Here is a 13,846-nt window from a genome sequence, read left to right as displayed (position 1 = left end):
TGTCCTTATGTAAATCTATCTGTTCTGAGTGTGTCACAGGTTAGTGCAAACGTCTGAAGGGGAGCGACCCCATCATCGGAACATTCCCACTGGCTGTGCGGATCATCAGAGGTCACGCTGATTCCCCCGTACATGCTGAGGGGAGCTGGAGGCGGAGTTAGCAAATATCTGAGCCATGTGGAAACACTGTGTCGGCTAACGGACTGCCAGAAGGCCACGGCTTATGTGGGAGTTTCATCTTTATATAGCCATTAATAGCTACTCTACAAAGCTCCCCCCCCTCCAGACACACACACACACACACACACACCTGTCCCAGGGAGCGATCTGGATGGCTGACGGGCTCACATGAGCACTATAGCCCAACACGGGGACAGACAGAACTAATAAGCTCATTCTGCACTGCAATCAAATCACTGCAGGCCTGTGCTCCTTATAACATGGAGCGACTCATTCTCCCCTGATCTCAGTCCACAGACTTAGTGATTTATTACTATGCTTAATACTGAATGCCTGAAAGTGGCTGTTCTCCCAAATGTTTCATAGTTCCAGAGAGCATTTAACCTTTACCCACTGAGCGCACCATCAAAGGCTGAAAATGGTTTTTAAAAACATAATTATAATGTTCTAATACCTAAAACACACTTTTACCCTGGGTATCCCATGGCACAGATGCGTGAAGAGCAGGTAGTGATTGCATGGCCTTTAAAATTACACTTTAAAGTAGCAGACAGAGTATTGAAAGGGAGGGGGTAAGTATACCGCCTGGGATGTTATGTAAAGATGTTGGGGGGGGGGGGGGGGGACACGAAAGCTGTTTGATGATCGCCAACCCCCTCTGGGGTAGCCTGTTAAATTAAAAACCAGATTAAACTCACTCTGAACTGGCATCTGCCCTGCACTCAACAACAAGATGAATCTCAAATTTTCCTTCACCCTCAAAAAGGTCAGATATCACTCCACAAATTCCATGGCTATGCAATGGGCATCGTATGGGAAACAGATCACAGCGAAAATCACAACAGACACCGCGGTAACTGGAAATGCACACGTGTGTCTTCAAGGCACACATAAAATAAAATCCTGAGTAAAAGAACTCAGTTTTCTTGGTGAGCTGTGGTACTCAAACAGTCATCCAATCACTTGTAATGATTTATTTTGAGTACAAACAATGCAAACATTTTAACAGCACACAGGCCATTATAATATGAACTGTTTCATCATCAAAATTTTACATTATCTCAAGAGAATATGGAAAGAAACGTTTCAAATACATTTCCAAAATCCATACATTATATTCACTGGCACAAAAAGTGAAATTTGATTTGACTGTAAGTCTATCCACACAAAGGGCTGGACTTATCGAACATTAGCCAAACATTACTGTTTTCCCCACCAGCTGAGAAAAAAAAATAACGAAAGCAAAGATTTAGTCTTTAGCATTTACACCAACAAGAAAACCCCTACACGGAAATGACGCACACTTTTGAGAGATACCTTCCTTATGAGATTATCATTTGGTGCTGTCACTGGGTAAATATATATATGCATACAAATCTTTACAAAAACATAGTTTTCCCACGTCAGCTGCGCCCGGATTTCGGGCGAGCTATTGCAAGGAATTCTGTCAGAGCAATAACCCAGAGAAATTCAATGACGAAGAGTCAGGAAGAAACTTCACCATGACTAACGTTATTAAATAAATACAAAAGAATGTTCATAACTTTCATACCGCGAAAAAAAATCATCCAAAAGTGCTCAAAAAAAAAGTCCAGAGAGACACCGCAGAAGGTTTAGATGACACAGTAGGGCTCCATGGGGGTCTGTGTGCTGAGACAGCATGGAAACCGCGTTCTGAAGCGCACCCTCAGTTCCTTGTTAAATATAAAGCATATAATAGGATTCACTGCCGCCTGCGCAAACGTCATCCAGACCGCCGCAGTCAGGTAGACCTGCGGTATGGTGCCGGCTTTCACGAACACTCGGAGATAACACGCCACGATGTAGGGAGCCCACAGCAGGAAAAAGCCCAGAGTGATCATGTAGAACATCTTGCCGATCCTCTTTTCCATTTTGAATTCATCCAAGACGAGAAGCCGCTTGCTGGGATTGTGCGACGCCTGCCTAATGCCTACTAGGGTCGGCGGCGTGGGCCCACGTCCGAACCCCGCGATCCAGTTGGCCGCCGCTTGCCCGGTGGCACCGGGTCCATGGAAAGTCCAGTTCTGGCTTATGGCCGGGACCAGCTGGGCAGGCTTCATCTTGCGATGGTCGTAAACGAAAAACAGCATCTTCACGTAAACAACGTGCGTGGTACCCACGATGACCACCAGCATTAACATGAAACCCAGCGTGTCGTTCGCCTTCACGTATCGGTGCTCAAATATGCACTGCTCTTCCTCCCTTATGAATTTGTAGGTGCCCACGTCGAAGACTGGGGGGAACGCCATTGCAACAGAGAGGGTCCAAACCATGCAGATGACGGCCACGCAAGTCCAAAATGTCATCCGTTTAGAATAAAACCTGTGGTGTGCGATTGCCATATATCGGGTCACACTGATGCAGAAAAGCATAAAGGCTACGTGGAAACAGAAGAGCACCGCGATGAAGGCGATGATCTTGCAGCTTATTACGCTGTAGGTCCAGCTGGAGCCGCTGCTGATGGATACCATCACGAACGGAAAGCACACGACAGACCTCACTATATCTGCCAAGCACAAATCTAGAAGAAAGTAATAGGGAGCTCTGTGCAGACTCCTGTCTTTCAGCACCAGGAAGGATATCAGTAGGTTCCCCGCCAGGCTCATGCAGATGATCAGCCCCAGAGAAGCGAGCTTCACCGCAGATGCGGTGGCGGCGTAATTCTGCAGCGATGGGGCGCTTTGCCCCGGCTCGCTTGTATTCGCCATCCGTGCATCCACAATACGGCCAGCCTCACTCGGTCTCTATCAAGCCACATCAAGCAGACCCGGTTTCCCTTCGCCGATCACGTATCAGATGACATGGGAAATAAACTGCCAGTGTCTGAACGATAAGCGGACTCATGCTTCTCCTGTTAACGCGCACGGGCTGTCATTTAGATTTCAAGGAAAATTAAATTAAAGCTTCATGAGAGAAGAAATGAAATGCGATATTATTCGTAATATTGAGCATCACTGCGGCGCGCCTGACATTCATCTTACGAGGCGGTGAAGTCACCGTTTCTTTTCATTCTCCAAAATTGTCATATCTGCCTCCATATTCTCCCTGCGTCTACAAAAAACCAGAGGCAAGACGAGACAGGGTATCCCCAATATGCAAAATACTCGCTAAAAACAAAGACAATGCCGACATGTCCATTCCACTGGCGGCGTGCTCCTTTGTGTTGGCAGAAAAAATCTATAATTAGTCAGACCCCAAAGCTAGTTAATTATCAACATCCAAACTATTCATCTATGTTACAAGCAGGAATGTGTCCGAGCATCCAGAAACCATGACGCTACATTACATACACCCGCAGCCTTTCTGTTTTTTGCAGTTGTCAAAAAATGAACTTCCGGTAACAAGCCGAAGCCCCGCGACGTTAATGCGAAGCGGAGGCTGCGCGAGGCTGCACGCGAGATGGTAAATCCGATATGCGGAATCCCGGAGCTGAAGCCGTGAAAATGCATCGGCTCATCCTCCGTAACGATTACAACTCCTTCTCCCGATAATCATTAAATAACCTAACAAACGAAACATGTATACGCTACCACTGAATTAACTGATGCATGACTTAGTCTCCATTGAAAAAAAAACATCCTTGGTTTGTACGCTTAATTATTTCATTTGGAATACCCAGCGCGGACGGCCACGATCGCGCACCTTTCACTCTTTAAAGGCACAGAGCGGAATTATTTCAGTCATCGGGTTACTTACACGCCCTCACTCTCACTCTCACCCAACCCAATCCAGGTCAGATTTATTACAATATCCATCCATCCATTTTCCAAACGGCTTATCCTACTGGGTCGCGGGAGGTCCGGAGCCTATCCCGGAAGCAATGGGCACGAGGCTGGGAACAACCCAGGATGGGGGGCCAGCCCATCGCAGGGCACACTCACACACCACGCACTCTCACATGCATTAGATTTATTACAATATATTTTCTAAAAAGTTTTGCTTTATCTATTGCTTTTGGTTGCGAATAATCGTATATTTAAAGTGATAGGTAGGTGTTTTAACTCTCAGTCGCCAAAGTCGTAATTTTGTCCGAAAATGTTTTTATTGCCCGCTATTTTTCTGACTATACATATGGCCTGAAATATTAGGTCTTCTTTACACATGTGGCATTGCTCGGCAACTGCCATCATCTCTTACCGTTACAATATTTGTAAGTATTGTTATCAAACACCAATATCGGCAGCACGGTGGGTAGCAGGTCGTATAAATAACGCGCCCGTCATTCTGTCATTTGTACGTGCCTGTGTTATGCGGGTTTCCTCTGGCGTTCTGCCATTTCTTCCCACTGTCCTAATACAAGTAGGCCTACTTTTAAGTTGCCCATGGTGTGTGTACCTTACGATGGACTGGCATCCCGTCCAGGGCGCCCCCTACACTATGCGGATGGGATAGGTGGAAGACTCACCCCGATCATTTACTGGATCTGCCGAAAATAGATGAACTGATAGCACCTGGTTTGTCACATTTTATATGGCAATGGAAAAAAAATATCTTCAAAGTATGATTTTTCAACTGTAAAACGGCAACACGTAACACACGGTGGCAAACACCAGCTTTGATGGAACTTTTTGCTTAATATTTTGGCAATCAGGACTGACTGTCAGGATAAATGGAAAAAGTGGGGCTATCGCAACTAGTAACAACACAGCAACAACGTTGCTATGTTTTTTGCGCTAATACAATCGGCCCCTGAAGAGAATCACCAAACACGGGGATTATGCATACCACCCAAGCCTGTGGCTCAGTGGGCTAAATCACATCTGCGCGTGCTTGAGCAAGGCCCTTAACCCCCCAGCTCCCTGGGTGCCGCCATGGGTGGCTGCCCTACACAGCCAGCTGGTGGGGTGGGGGTGTGTAATGAGAGTTCCCCATGGGAATTTATTATTATTATTGTTACCTCAGTGCCAGGGGCTTACATTAGGGAGCACCTAAAAATGAATACACAATGGCCCTGAAATAACCTAACCACAGCTCTGCCCCGCTTGCAGTAGGCCATACATGGGTTGCCCCTTCCAGTGACCATGTAAACACTGTAACTGTATTATTAGATGGGAAATGTTTCTGGTAAATTCTGTGACATGAGTGGAACTGATTAGTCGCCCATACTGGAACTAACAGCTCCTGTGGTAATGTTGTGCTTTAATTCGAATTATGAAAAACAGTCTGTTGAAATCGGTACATAAACACAGTCTTAGCTTGTAGTTCTGCTCCTGTTTACGGACCGTGGATTGTTAGCCAGAAAACAATATAAGGACCGAAACCCTTCAACTTTGAACATATCATCATGTCTCTTACATTAGATTAATGTAAAGTAACAGGTTAAATAGCTTCCTGAAACTAATTGTTTCATTTTATCAACAAAATAAAACAAAAATGTTTCAATGCAAACCCTTTCACTTACACTGTAACAATGAAGTTTTTACAAAATGACTGTTTCCGTAAGCGATGCACTGCATTCTCGCTTTAAGCTCCGTAACACCCCGGGCTCGGCGTCGCACCGCCCGTATGCGGCTCCGCGGTCTGACGCACTTCTGCGCTGCGGCCGGGCGGCGCTGACGCGGCAGCTTGACGGCCAGTCGCCCATCTCACGGTGAAGAGCAGGAGTGAGCCGGAGACATGGCGCTATGTTCAGCCCCCGACCTGCAGACAGACGCAGAGGCACAGATCGACGCGGCAGACGAGCGGGAGGACGGCATCCACATTGACGAGAAGGAGCTCGAAAGCGCGACGAGTCGCGACAAAGACGGCAGGGCGCTGCCGTTGCACTCCGCCTGGACTTTCTGGCTCGATAGGTGCGGGAGCGTCCCCGGCCCTGCGCGTCCCTGGCCGCCGGATTTCAGCGCTCGAGATCGGAGGGCTTTTCGCGAAACGAGCCGCGGCTGCCGATCAAACGGGCGGTTACAGCTTAGCCGTGTTGCTAATCCCACGGCCTAGCCGGCCGACTTACCCACCTACCAATACCCATGAGCGCTCGCTGTGCTGAGCCAGTTAACCAGCGCGATTCCACCAGCGTTACCTAACCAGCAGCCGCGGTGCTTTTTGGTTACTGTAGCCTATTTGTAACATTAATTCTATGGGAGTCCGCTTGCTGCTTAACGCTGTTCTTAATTAATACGGTAAAAGTCAGCTCGCTGCAGGACTAGGTATAGCCAGTGAACTAGATGTAATAGATGCATTGGTGTCACTTGGTATCGCTTCCACAGGGACTAACTGGATGAGCGCATTCATTTCACTGCTGGTTTCAGTGACCAGCGCAGTGCGGCTCAGTATTAATGTGGTTTTTAAACACCTGCAAGGGATTTTTGCAGGAAATGAGTTTCGCCCAGACTGCTCGCATCTCTGCATGGTCCCGGGCAGCTTTACATAAGGCGACCCCGCTGTTTGTTACACGGTGTAAATGAAGTGGATAATGATGCGGAATGTGGTAAATCAGCGCCGCTTTTTGCTGGATCCGGACTCTCTCCTGTCTTCTGGAGTCAGTCTGCGCAGATTGAGGTGAAGTTTTTAAACTCTTTAGTTATTTCACTGGGCTGTTCACGTCTAACACGTTTCTTTGCAAGTGAACACTGCTGTGTATTGTATTATCTGTATCGGTCGTTTGAATGGTAGTGTTCGTATTTAATCATGTTTTTCGTTAGCCTCGGCTTTCATTTAGTGTAAAACTCTGCCCTCTGCTGTTCTTATTTCAGTTAAGGTCATTTCATATTGTCGCGTTGTTTTCCTAGCCCAAACTGCTATAGAAACTGAAAGTGTACGAACTGCGGTATGTGGGTGGGATCCAGCAAAGGCAGGGACCTTCGTCAGGCCCGTCCTGTCACCTGCTTGGCCTTTAAAAATAGAAGTCGCTCTCTTACTATCTAAAAGAAACAGGGTCGTCTTTCCTATTTGTGTCTTTCTCCAAAGGTCATTGCCGGGAACGACAGCAGCTGAATGCGAGTCCAATTTGAAAAAGATCTACACTGTTCAGACTGTACAGGTAGGACACCACAGGAATTCAGGATTTCACTAATTTCAAAGCAAAAGCTTTCAATCAAGGCTTCAGCTGACAGTGTCTTTCTCTCTGCTTCTGTTTACTGCTTCCCCTCAGTGTTTTTGGAGTGTTTACAACAATATTCCCTCTGTGACGCGGCTTCCATTGAGATGCAGCTATCATCTGATGCGTGGAGAGAGGAGACCTCTCTGGTGAGTCTGCAGAACTGGCTCCTCCTGTATAACTGGCTAAGATGCCCAATAAATGTGTTTCAAACATGAGCGCTAAATGGATATATTATATATTATTGGGGGTCTCTGGTCTGTGACTGGTCTGTTTCCTAAAGACCTTCAAGTTGTCGCTCAGCGTTAAGTAGCTGTAAGACTTGTCCAGGGCAAGACACCGAACTGAATCTGGTGATTTAGGGAGGGTAGGAAGGAACTGGGAGTTTATTCGGAGAGAGGGTAGGGTTAGCGAAGTGGTGTGGAGGTGAGCACGACTGAAGGGTCATAATTCGGTCTGAGTGCGTTTTCTGAGCCAGAAGAAAAACTAGAGTCAGTGTTATCAGGCAAAGGAGTGAAGTGAATGAATGTGCTTGTGATCTGCCTCTGCCTTACCCTGGGGGGGGTCTATGCCCCCCTGCCTCATGCCTGTCAGGTATATACAACAATGATTATTTTTTAAAACCCATTTCACATTGTGGCCTGAAGCAAAGTTTAATCTCTGAGGCATTCTCTCTTTCTGGGTGAGAAATGCCAATACATCTGCTGCAAGAGTTTTAGGATGTTTGCTATGGGATGCACTTCGCAAGCTGTGGTAAATTCTCTGATGTGTTTGGAAAACAGCTTGTTATTCACTACAAAAAAAAAATACTATACAAAAATTAAATACCCATCAGGCACCACAGTCGATTGTTCAGACACGACTATTTCATTAGGTTTTTCTCTCCAAAATCATTCTGCTAAGTCCCGTGAGCTCATCAGCGAGGTCAACCAGTGAACTACAGCTGGTTTTTATGTGAGTGATTGCGAGCGCTAGCCAGTGATGCTGACTCAGCTTTTGCACGTTAATAGAACTGATTGACTGTGCTGATGCTGAGCACCACTCAGTCATAGGCTCTTAATCTTGAAACGGCAGTCCTCATATTACTTACTCATGTACTTAAAAACACTACTTTCCTCATTGCGCTAGTAATAATAAATGATCCCCATGGGTAAATTCTCTTTACCCCTCCCCCGACTTGCTCTCCGTAGGTGAAAGGGCAGCCACCCATAATGGCACCCAGGGAGCTGGGGGGTTAAGGGCCTCTCTCACAGGTGTGCCGAGGCTGGGCTCGAACCAGCGACCTTCCGATTACAGACACTAGCCCATTGAGCCACACACTGCCATGTAATCCCAGCACGCTGTGGGTACATCAGTCCAACTTCTACCCTTTTACGCTGGTCATGGTGGGGGAGACTTTGACTATGGACTGTATTAGAGTGGCAGGTGGACACCTGAACTGCAAGGTGCTACAGCTCTGCCAGTAGGGTTAAAAAAAAAAAAAAAAAAATCCATCCTCTGCTCATTTTAGGATGTTGTTAGTAATGGAACTAGACAGGGATGCTTTGCTCAGCAATAAAGAAATGTAGTAAAAATCTCCGTGATGATTTATGATCGTTTGAGTATAGCAGGGATTTGTGAAAGGCTTTCTAATCTTCAGTGTTATGATTTTAAAGGTTTCCTGCATGTAGGGAAATATCTGTCAAGGCGACATTTAAATATGAGACCAGAGTGGATTATTATTATTTTTTTGTTTCAGGGAAGAAGAGAGCAATGCCAAAGGAGGAGTGTGGAGGATAAAAGTGCCAAAAGAGAGCACGGTATGCCAGGAGTGTGTCGTGTTGTGCTTCCGGCTGGACGTCCGGCTGGGCTTGGGGTCGGGGGTCCGGCACGCCGCGTTGGGCTTGGGGTCGGGGGTCCGGCACGCCGCGTTGGGGTCGGGTGTCCGGCACGCCGCGTTGGGCTTGGGGTCGGGGGTCCGGCACGCCGCGTTGGGCTTGGGGTCGGGCGTCCGGCACGCCGCGTTGGGCTTGGGGTCGGGCGTCCGGCACGCCGCGTTGGGCTTGGGGTCGGGCGTCCGGCACGCCGTGCTTGGGGTCGGGGGTCCGGCACGCCGCGTTGGGGTCGGGGGGTCCGGCACGCCGCGTTGGGGTCGGGGGTCCGGCACGCCGCGTTGGGCTTGGGGTCGGGGGTCCGGCACGCCGCGTTGGGCTTGGGGTCGGGCGTCCGGCACGCCGTGCTTGGGGTCGGGGGTCCGGCACGCCGTGCTTGGGGTCGGGGGTCCGGCACGCCGCGCTGGGCTTGGGGTCGGGGGTCCGGCACGCCGCGCTGGGCTTGGGGTCGGGCGTCCGGCACGCCGTGCTTGGGCTTGGGGTCGGGGGTCCGGCACGCCGTGCTTGGGGTCGGGGGTCCGGCACGCCGTGCTTGGGGTCGGGGGTCCGGCACGCCGTGCTTGGGGTCGGGGGTCCGGCACACCGGGCTTGGGGTCGGGGGTCCGGCACGTCGCGCTGGGGTCGGGGGTCCGGCACGTCGCGCTGGGCTTGGGGGTCCGGCACGTCGCGCTGGGCTTGGGGTCGGGCGTCCGGCACGCCGCGCTGGGCTTGGGGTCGGGGGTCCGGCACACTGTGCTTGGGGTCGGGGGTCCGGCACACTGTGCTTGGGCTTGGGGTCGGGGGTCCGGCACACCGCACTGGGCTTGGGGCCGGCCACCGCCTTACACTGTCTGCTTCTGCTTTTTCTCATTGCTTTGTCTGTCAGTCGGCAGTCTGGAAGGAGCTGTTACTCGCCACCATCGGGGAGCAGTTTACAGACCACTGTGCTGCAGGTGAGTCCCTGAATCGGCATTCCGGTCCCTGTCTGGCAATGATTGGTTATGTTCCTGGACCTATCTGATTGTAGAGGAGGTGGGTCCAAGCAACTATAGGAGGCAGGACCAACCAATCAGATGTCTTGGTCCCACCTCCTTTAGTTTCAACCTTCCTGTCAGTCAGTATAGTGTGATATCTGCATGAAAAAGGACCCCTTTCTGATTTTAAACCACTGTGGAAGGTAAAGAGCACTGCTGTGATCAGAACGCATTTAAAATTTAACAGGATACAAAACAACAATTGATTTGAATGTCATGTCATTTATCGACTACTGTTCGAATGAGATTATGTGCCTTGGGACAGATCCACAGAGAAATGGTATGTAATGGAGAAAATGGGTTTCGGCAAGCTTAGTCCTCCAAGGAGAAGCTGGTGACAAGTCAGCCAACTGTGCTCTATGTATTCTATAGCTGCCCGTTCAGTTAAAAGTTCTGTATACAAGGGTTTTAAGCAGTAGTCAAGCTTCAATGGTAGAGATTAATATTCAGTCTTTTGACTTCACAGTATCATTAGTAGGGCTGCATGATGTCACATTGTGATGTAATCATGATTATATGCCGCATGCTCAATAATCACCAGGGCTAAACATGTGTCCGGATGCCAGCTTTTCGGTACCATTTGGGACAGCTCAGCAGCCAGACCGTTTTTGAAAGAAGAGATCTGGTGGATAAACAAGGTAAAGAGATGTCGGTTGGGTGCTGGGTCGTTTTGTAGTTTAAAGTCCAGCACGTTTGTTAAACACAGGGATAAGATGAATTTATACAGATTACTGATTTTTGGGCGTCATGCCTCTTATTGATATTTTAGGTGCACCACTAATCTGCTTATCAAATTGTGCGTGTAAGTAAACACTGATATAGTACCAAAAAGCCGGGGTCCGTGCAAATGCTGACACCCCTCATCTAAAGCCTTGGTGATTATTGCATATGGGCCATATAATTGCGACGTGATGTCACGCAGCCCTGATCGTTACCTGATATTCGATTCTACTTTTTCGGCCGGTCAGGCTGTGACAGTCTGTTTAGCTGGTGCGAGACGTGAGCGTTGCGTGTCCCTTGGTGTTTCAGAAGACGAGATAGTTGGCGTCAGTGTCAGTGTTCGCGAGCGAGAAGACGTCGTCCAGGTCTGGAACGGAAATGCCTCGTTTGCCGGTGAAGCGAACGTTTTAGGGAAGATCTATGAGCTCCTCCCACATGTACCCTTCAAAGCAGTGTTTTATAAACGTGAGTATAGTGGCATTAAGCGTATGTTAAATGGTTTATTTCAGGAATGTTTAATTAAATGTAGAACTGTATGAGTTTGACTACAGTTTATTGACTCAATGACGATAATTAAGTCCTCTGTGTGTGTACTGTACTGTGCAGAAGTCTTAGAGAAAACTCTTTAAATGATGCAGTAAAATCATGATATTATGTCTGTCAAAGTTTGTTAGGCCTGTTTAATACCCCTCCTTAACTCCGTATTTGCAGGAACCGTCCAACACACACTGACCAATATCATACTTGTTTGGATAATCACTCCCACACTGAGTTATTTAACTGATTAAATTAACTGATCTGGTGGTGAAATTCTATACATACAAGGAATGGCCCCTGAGGAGAGGTTTGGGGACTGGAGTGGTGTTCATCCACCCATCCAGCAAGACATCAGTTACTTTCTACAGAACGGAAGAAATTACTCTTAGGTTTTTGGTTTACAGTTAATTTGCACAAGTTCTAAGGTTAAATTGTGTGTGTTTTTCGGAGCAATCATACACTAAAACTATTTAGTAACACATTTTTAACTGCCTAAAATTTTTACACAGTACTGTATGCATGAATATACACAGATGAGCCAAAACCTTATGACCACACCCATGTAAAGTGAATGATGTTGACTCTCTAGTAAAACCAATGTGTCAAGCTCTGGGATATATTAGGGCACTTTTGACGTGGTATTTTTGGTACTTTGCCTTTTCCATTGACTTCTGGTTGAGTACCAGTACTAAAAGTTTGAGTACCCAGCATACCATAGCAGTTGGGGTACTTTGGTGCTCGGGGTGGGACCTGCAAACACTTTCTGTCAACTGATTATGCAAATAGCCTGCTTCTGAAACACAACACGACCTGCATCCTGAAAATAGTGACAAACTCAGGAAACAACGATGAATACAGTTTAAAAAAAAAACTAATAATTTATGCATGAACAATAAAGGGACCCGAACTTTAACTGCAATAAAGAACCAGCATAAGATCTAGATGGCATGACAGTGAAGTATTTGGTTTAGAGCAAATAAAAAAAATCACTGATATTTTTTTTTAAATATAGGATATTTAATTAATATAAATTGGATATTTTTTACTAGATAGTCAACATCCTTCACTTCATGTGGGGGTCCTTATAATGTTTTGGCGTATGTATGTGTATGTATGTATATGTATGTGTATGTATGTATGTACAAAGCACACAAAGTATTGAGAAGCTTGTTTAATTCTGTAAAAATGTATTGCTTTCATAGTAAGTCCATTGAAAAGCAGTGATTAACGTATCTGCACATCCACACAGACATTTTTTTTTGAGTGGCTTTTTTTTTTTGACTGACTCATTCAGTTCTGTTCTTTACATTTTGCTATTAATTGCACATGTAGTCATTGGCTCCCAAAGGGACACTACACACAGATGTTAGATGTTTATTGCAAAGGTGTTACTAGTCAAAAAGCACCCAGGGAGACTGTGTGTCACTGATCTTTTTAATTGGATTAACTTTTAGAACTATAATTTGGGTTTCAAACTTATTACTACTTGAAATTAATGTTTAAAACTACTAATTGTTTCTAACGCGATATATTTTTTGCAAACAAATGAATAAAGTAATACTCTTTGTTGTAAAACTACAACAAAGTGTCCCAAGCCTGTGAGCTCTGTATGTAGATACACATGCACGCTCGGATTCCAGCAACATTAATAACATTCATTCTAATGTAGGAATAGGTGTGTACACTGTACAGCATGGTGTGACTGCTTTCTGTCAGTTGAGTGTTTCTCCCATCAGTGCTAAGACTGTCCCTGTCTCTCTCCCAGCTCACAAAGAGCATCACGCCTTTGAAGGAGGTCGTGCGAGACATTAGCGGCCCACGCCCGGCTCACTGTCTTCCTGATTCCTGTCCCAGGAGCTGAATGCATATCCTGTTTAAATAGTAGTCTGTTTGGTTAATTTTAACAGAAATCACTTTATGGCTAGGGGAACATTACAGATGACTATATTTTTATAGATCCTGATTACGAAGATTTCCAAAAATGCCTTTTGTCTCCCCATGTATGTTTTTTTTGCACTGCAGAGAATTCAGGCACAGATGTGTAAGGAAAATGTGTTTGTTTTTCACTCTGTCTTTGGGTTTCGTCTGTTTTTGTGTCACATGTTGGATTTGGTCAAAGCTGTGATGAGGTCCTGGGTGCTTCTCCCCACGCGGAGAGGCGACCGGCCCTGCAAATGTGGGCTCATACCCCCCTCCCCCCCGGAGCTTCTAGGGGGAGCCCCCCCCACCACCCCCCCCCCCCCCCCCCCGAGTCCAGTCTAGCTGAGTGCCCCCAGACCAGTAAGACTTGGCGCCATCGCTTCCTCCATGCAGCACGGTGTCAGTTTCCAGACTGGCAGTGAGATGCCCCAGTAATGTGGCCAGTGGGGCAGATTTGCCGTCACCGGGGCAGATAGCAACATTTGCAAATACCACGTGGCATCACCTAATTTAAAAAAGAAATATGTATGTACTACATTTTTTTTTTTCCG

General features: G+C 47.1%; 2 protein-coding genes across 4 annotated transcripts; one reads left to right on the top strand and one right to left on the bottom strand.

The window, feature by feature from the left end:
• Positions 1-1,134: 1,134 nt before the first annotated feature.
• Positions 1,135-3,980, bottom strand: gpr27 (G protein-coupled receptor 27). The gene has a single exon (XM_049022610.1). The coding sequence runs from the start codon at positions 2,907-2,909 to the stop codon at positions 1,794-1,796; it is 1,116 nt and encodes a 371-aa protein (XP_048878567.1). The 5' UTR covers positions 2,910-3,980; the 3' UTR covers positions 1,135-1,793.
• A 1,595-nt stretch (positions 3,981-5,575) lies between these two features.
• On the top strand, positions 5,576-13,600 carry LOC125747722 (eukaryotic translation initiation factor 4E type 3-like). Of its 3 annotated transcripts, none has more exons than XM_049023173.1 (7): positions 5,576-5,993; positions 7,105-7,177; positions 7,289-7,383; positions 8,973-9,033; positions 9,971-10,037; positions 10,660-10,756; positions 11,148-11,285. In XM_049023173.1, exons 1-6 carry the CDS (start codon positions 5,818-5,820, stop codon positions 10,728-10,730), a joined length of 543 nt encoding a protein of 180 aa, XP_048879130.1. In that variant the 5' UTR covers positions 5,576-5,817; the 3' UTR covers positions 10,731-10,756; positions 11,148-11,285. The 3 variants fall into 3 exon arrangements, with proteins under 3 accessions (XP_048879130.1, XP_048879128.1, XP_048879129.1); XM_049023171.1 differs by lacking the exon at positions 10,660-10,756 and adding an exon at positions 13,141-13,600 and having other exon boundaries at positions 5,597-5,993; positions 11,148-11,303; XM_049023172.1 differs by lacking the exons at positions 5,576-5,993; positions 10,660-10,756 and adding exons at positions 6,134-6,696; positions 13,141-13,600 and having other exon boundaries at positions 11,148-11,303.
• Positions 13,601-13,846: the final 246 nt, after the last annotated feature.

This window comes from Brienomyrus brachyistius, chromosome 8, assembly GCF_023856365.1.
Source record: "Brienomyrus brachyistius isolate T26 chromosome 8, BBRACH_0.4, whole genome shotgun sequence".
In the NCBI taxonomy this organism is placed as follows: Eukaryota; Metazoa; Chordata; class Actinopteri; order Osteoglossiformes; family Mormyridae; genus Brienomyrus; species Brienomyrus brachyistius.
This window is presented reverse-complemented; position numbering and strand designations above follow the sequence as displayed.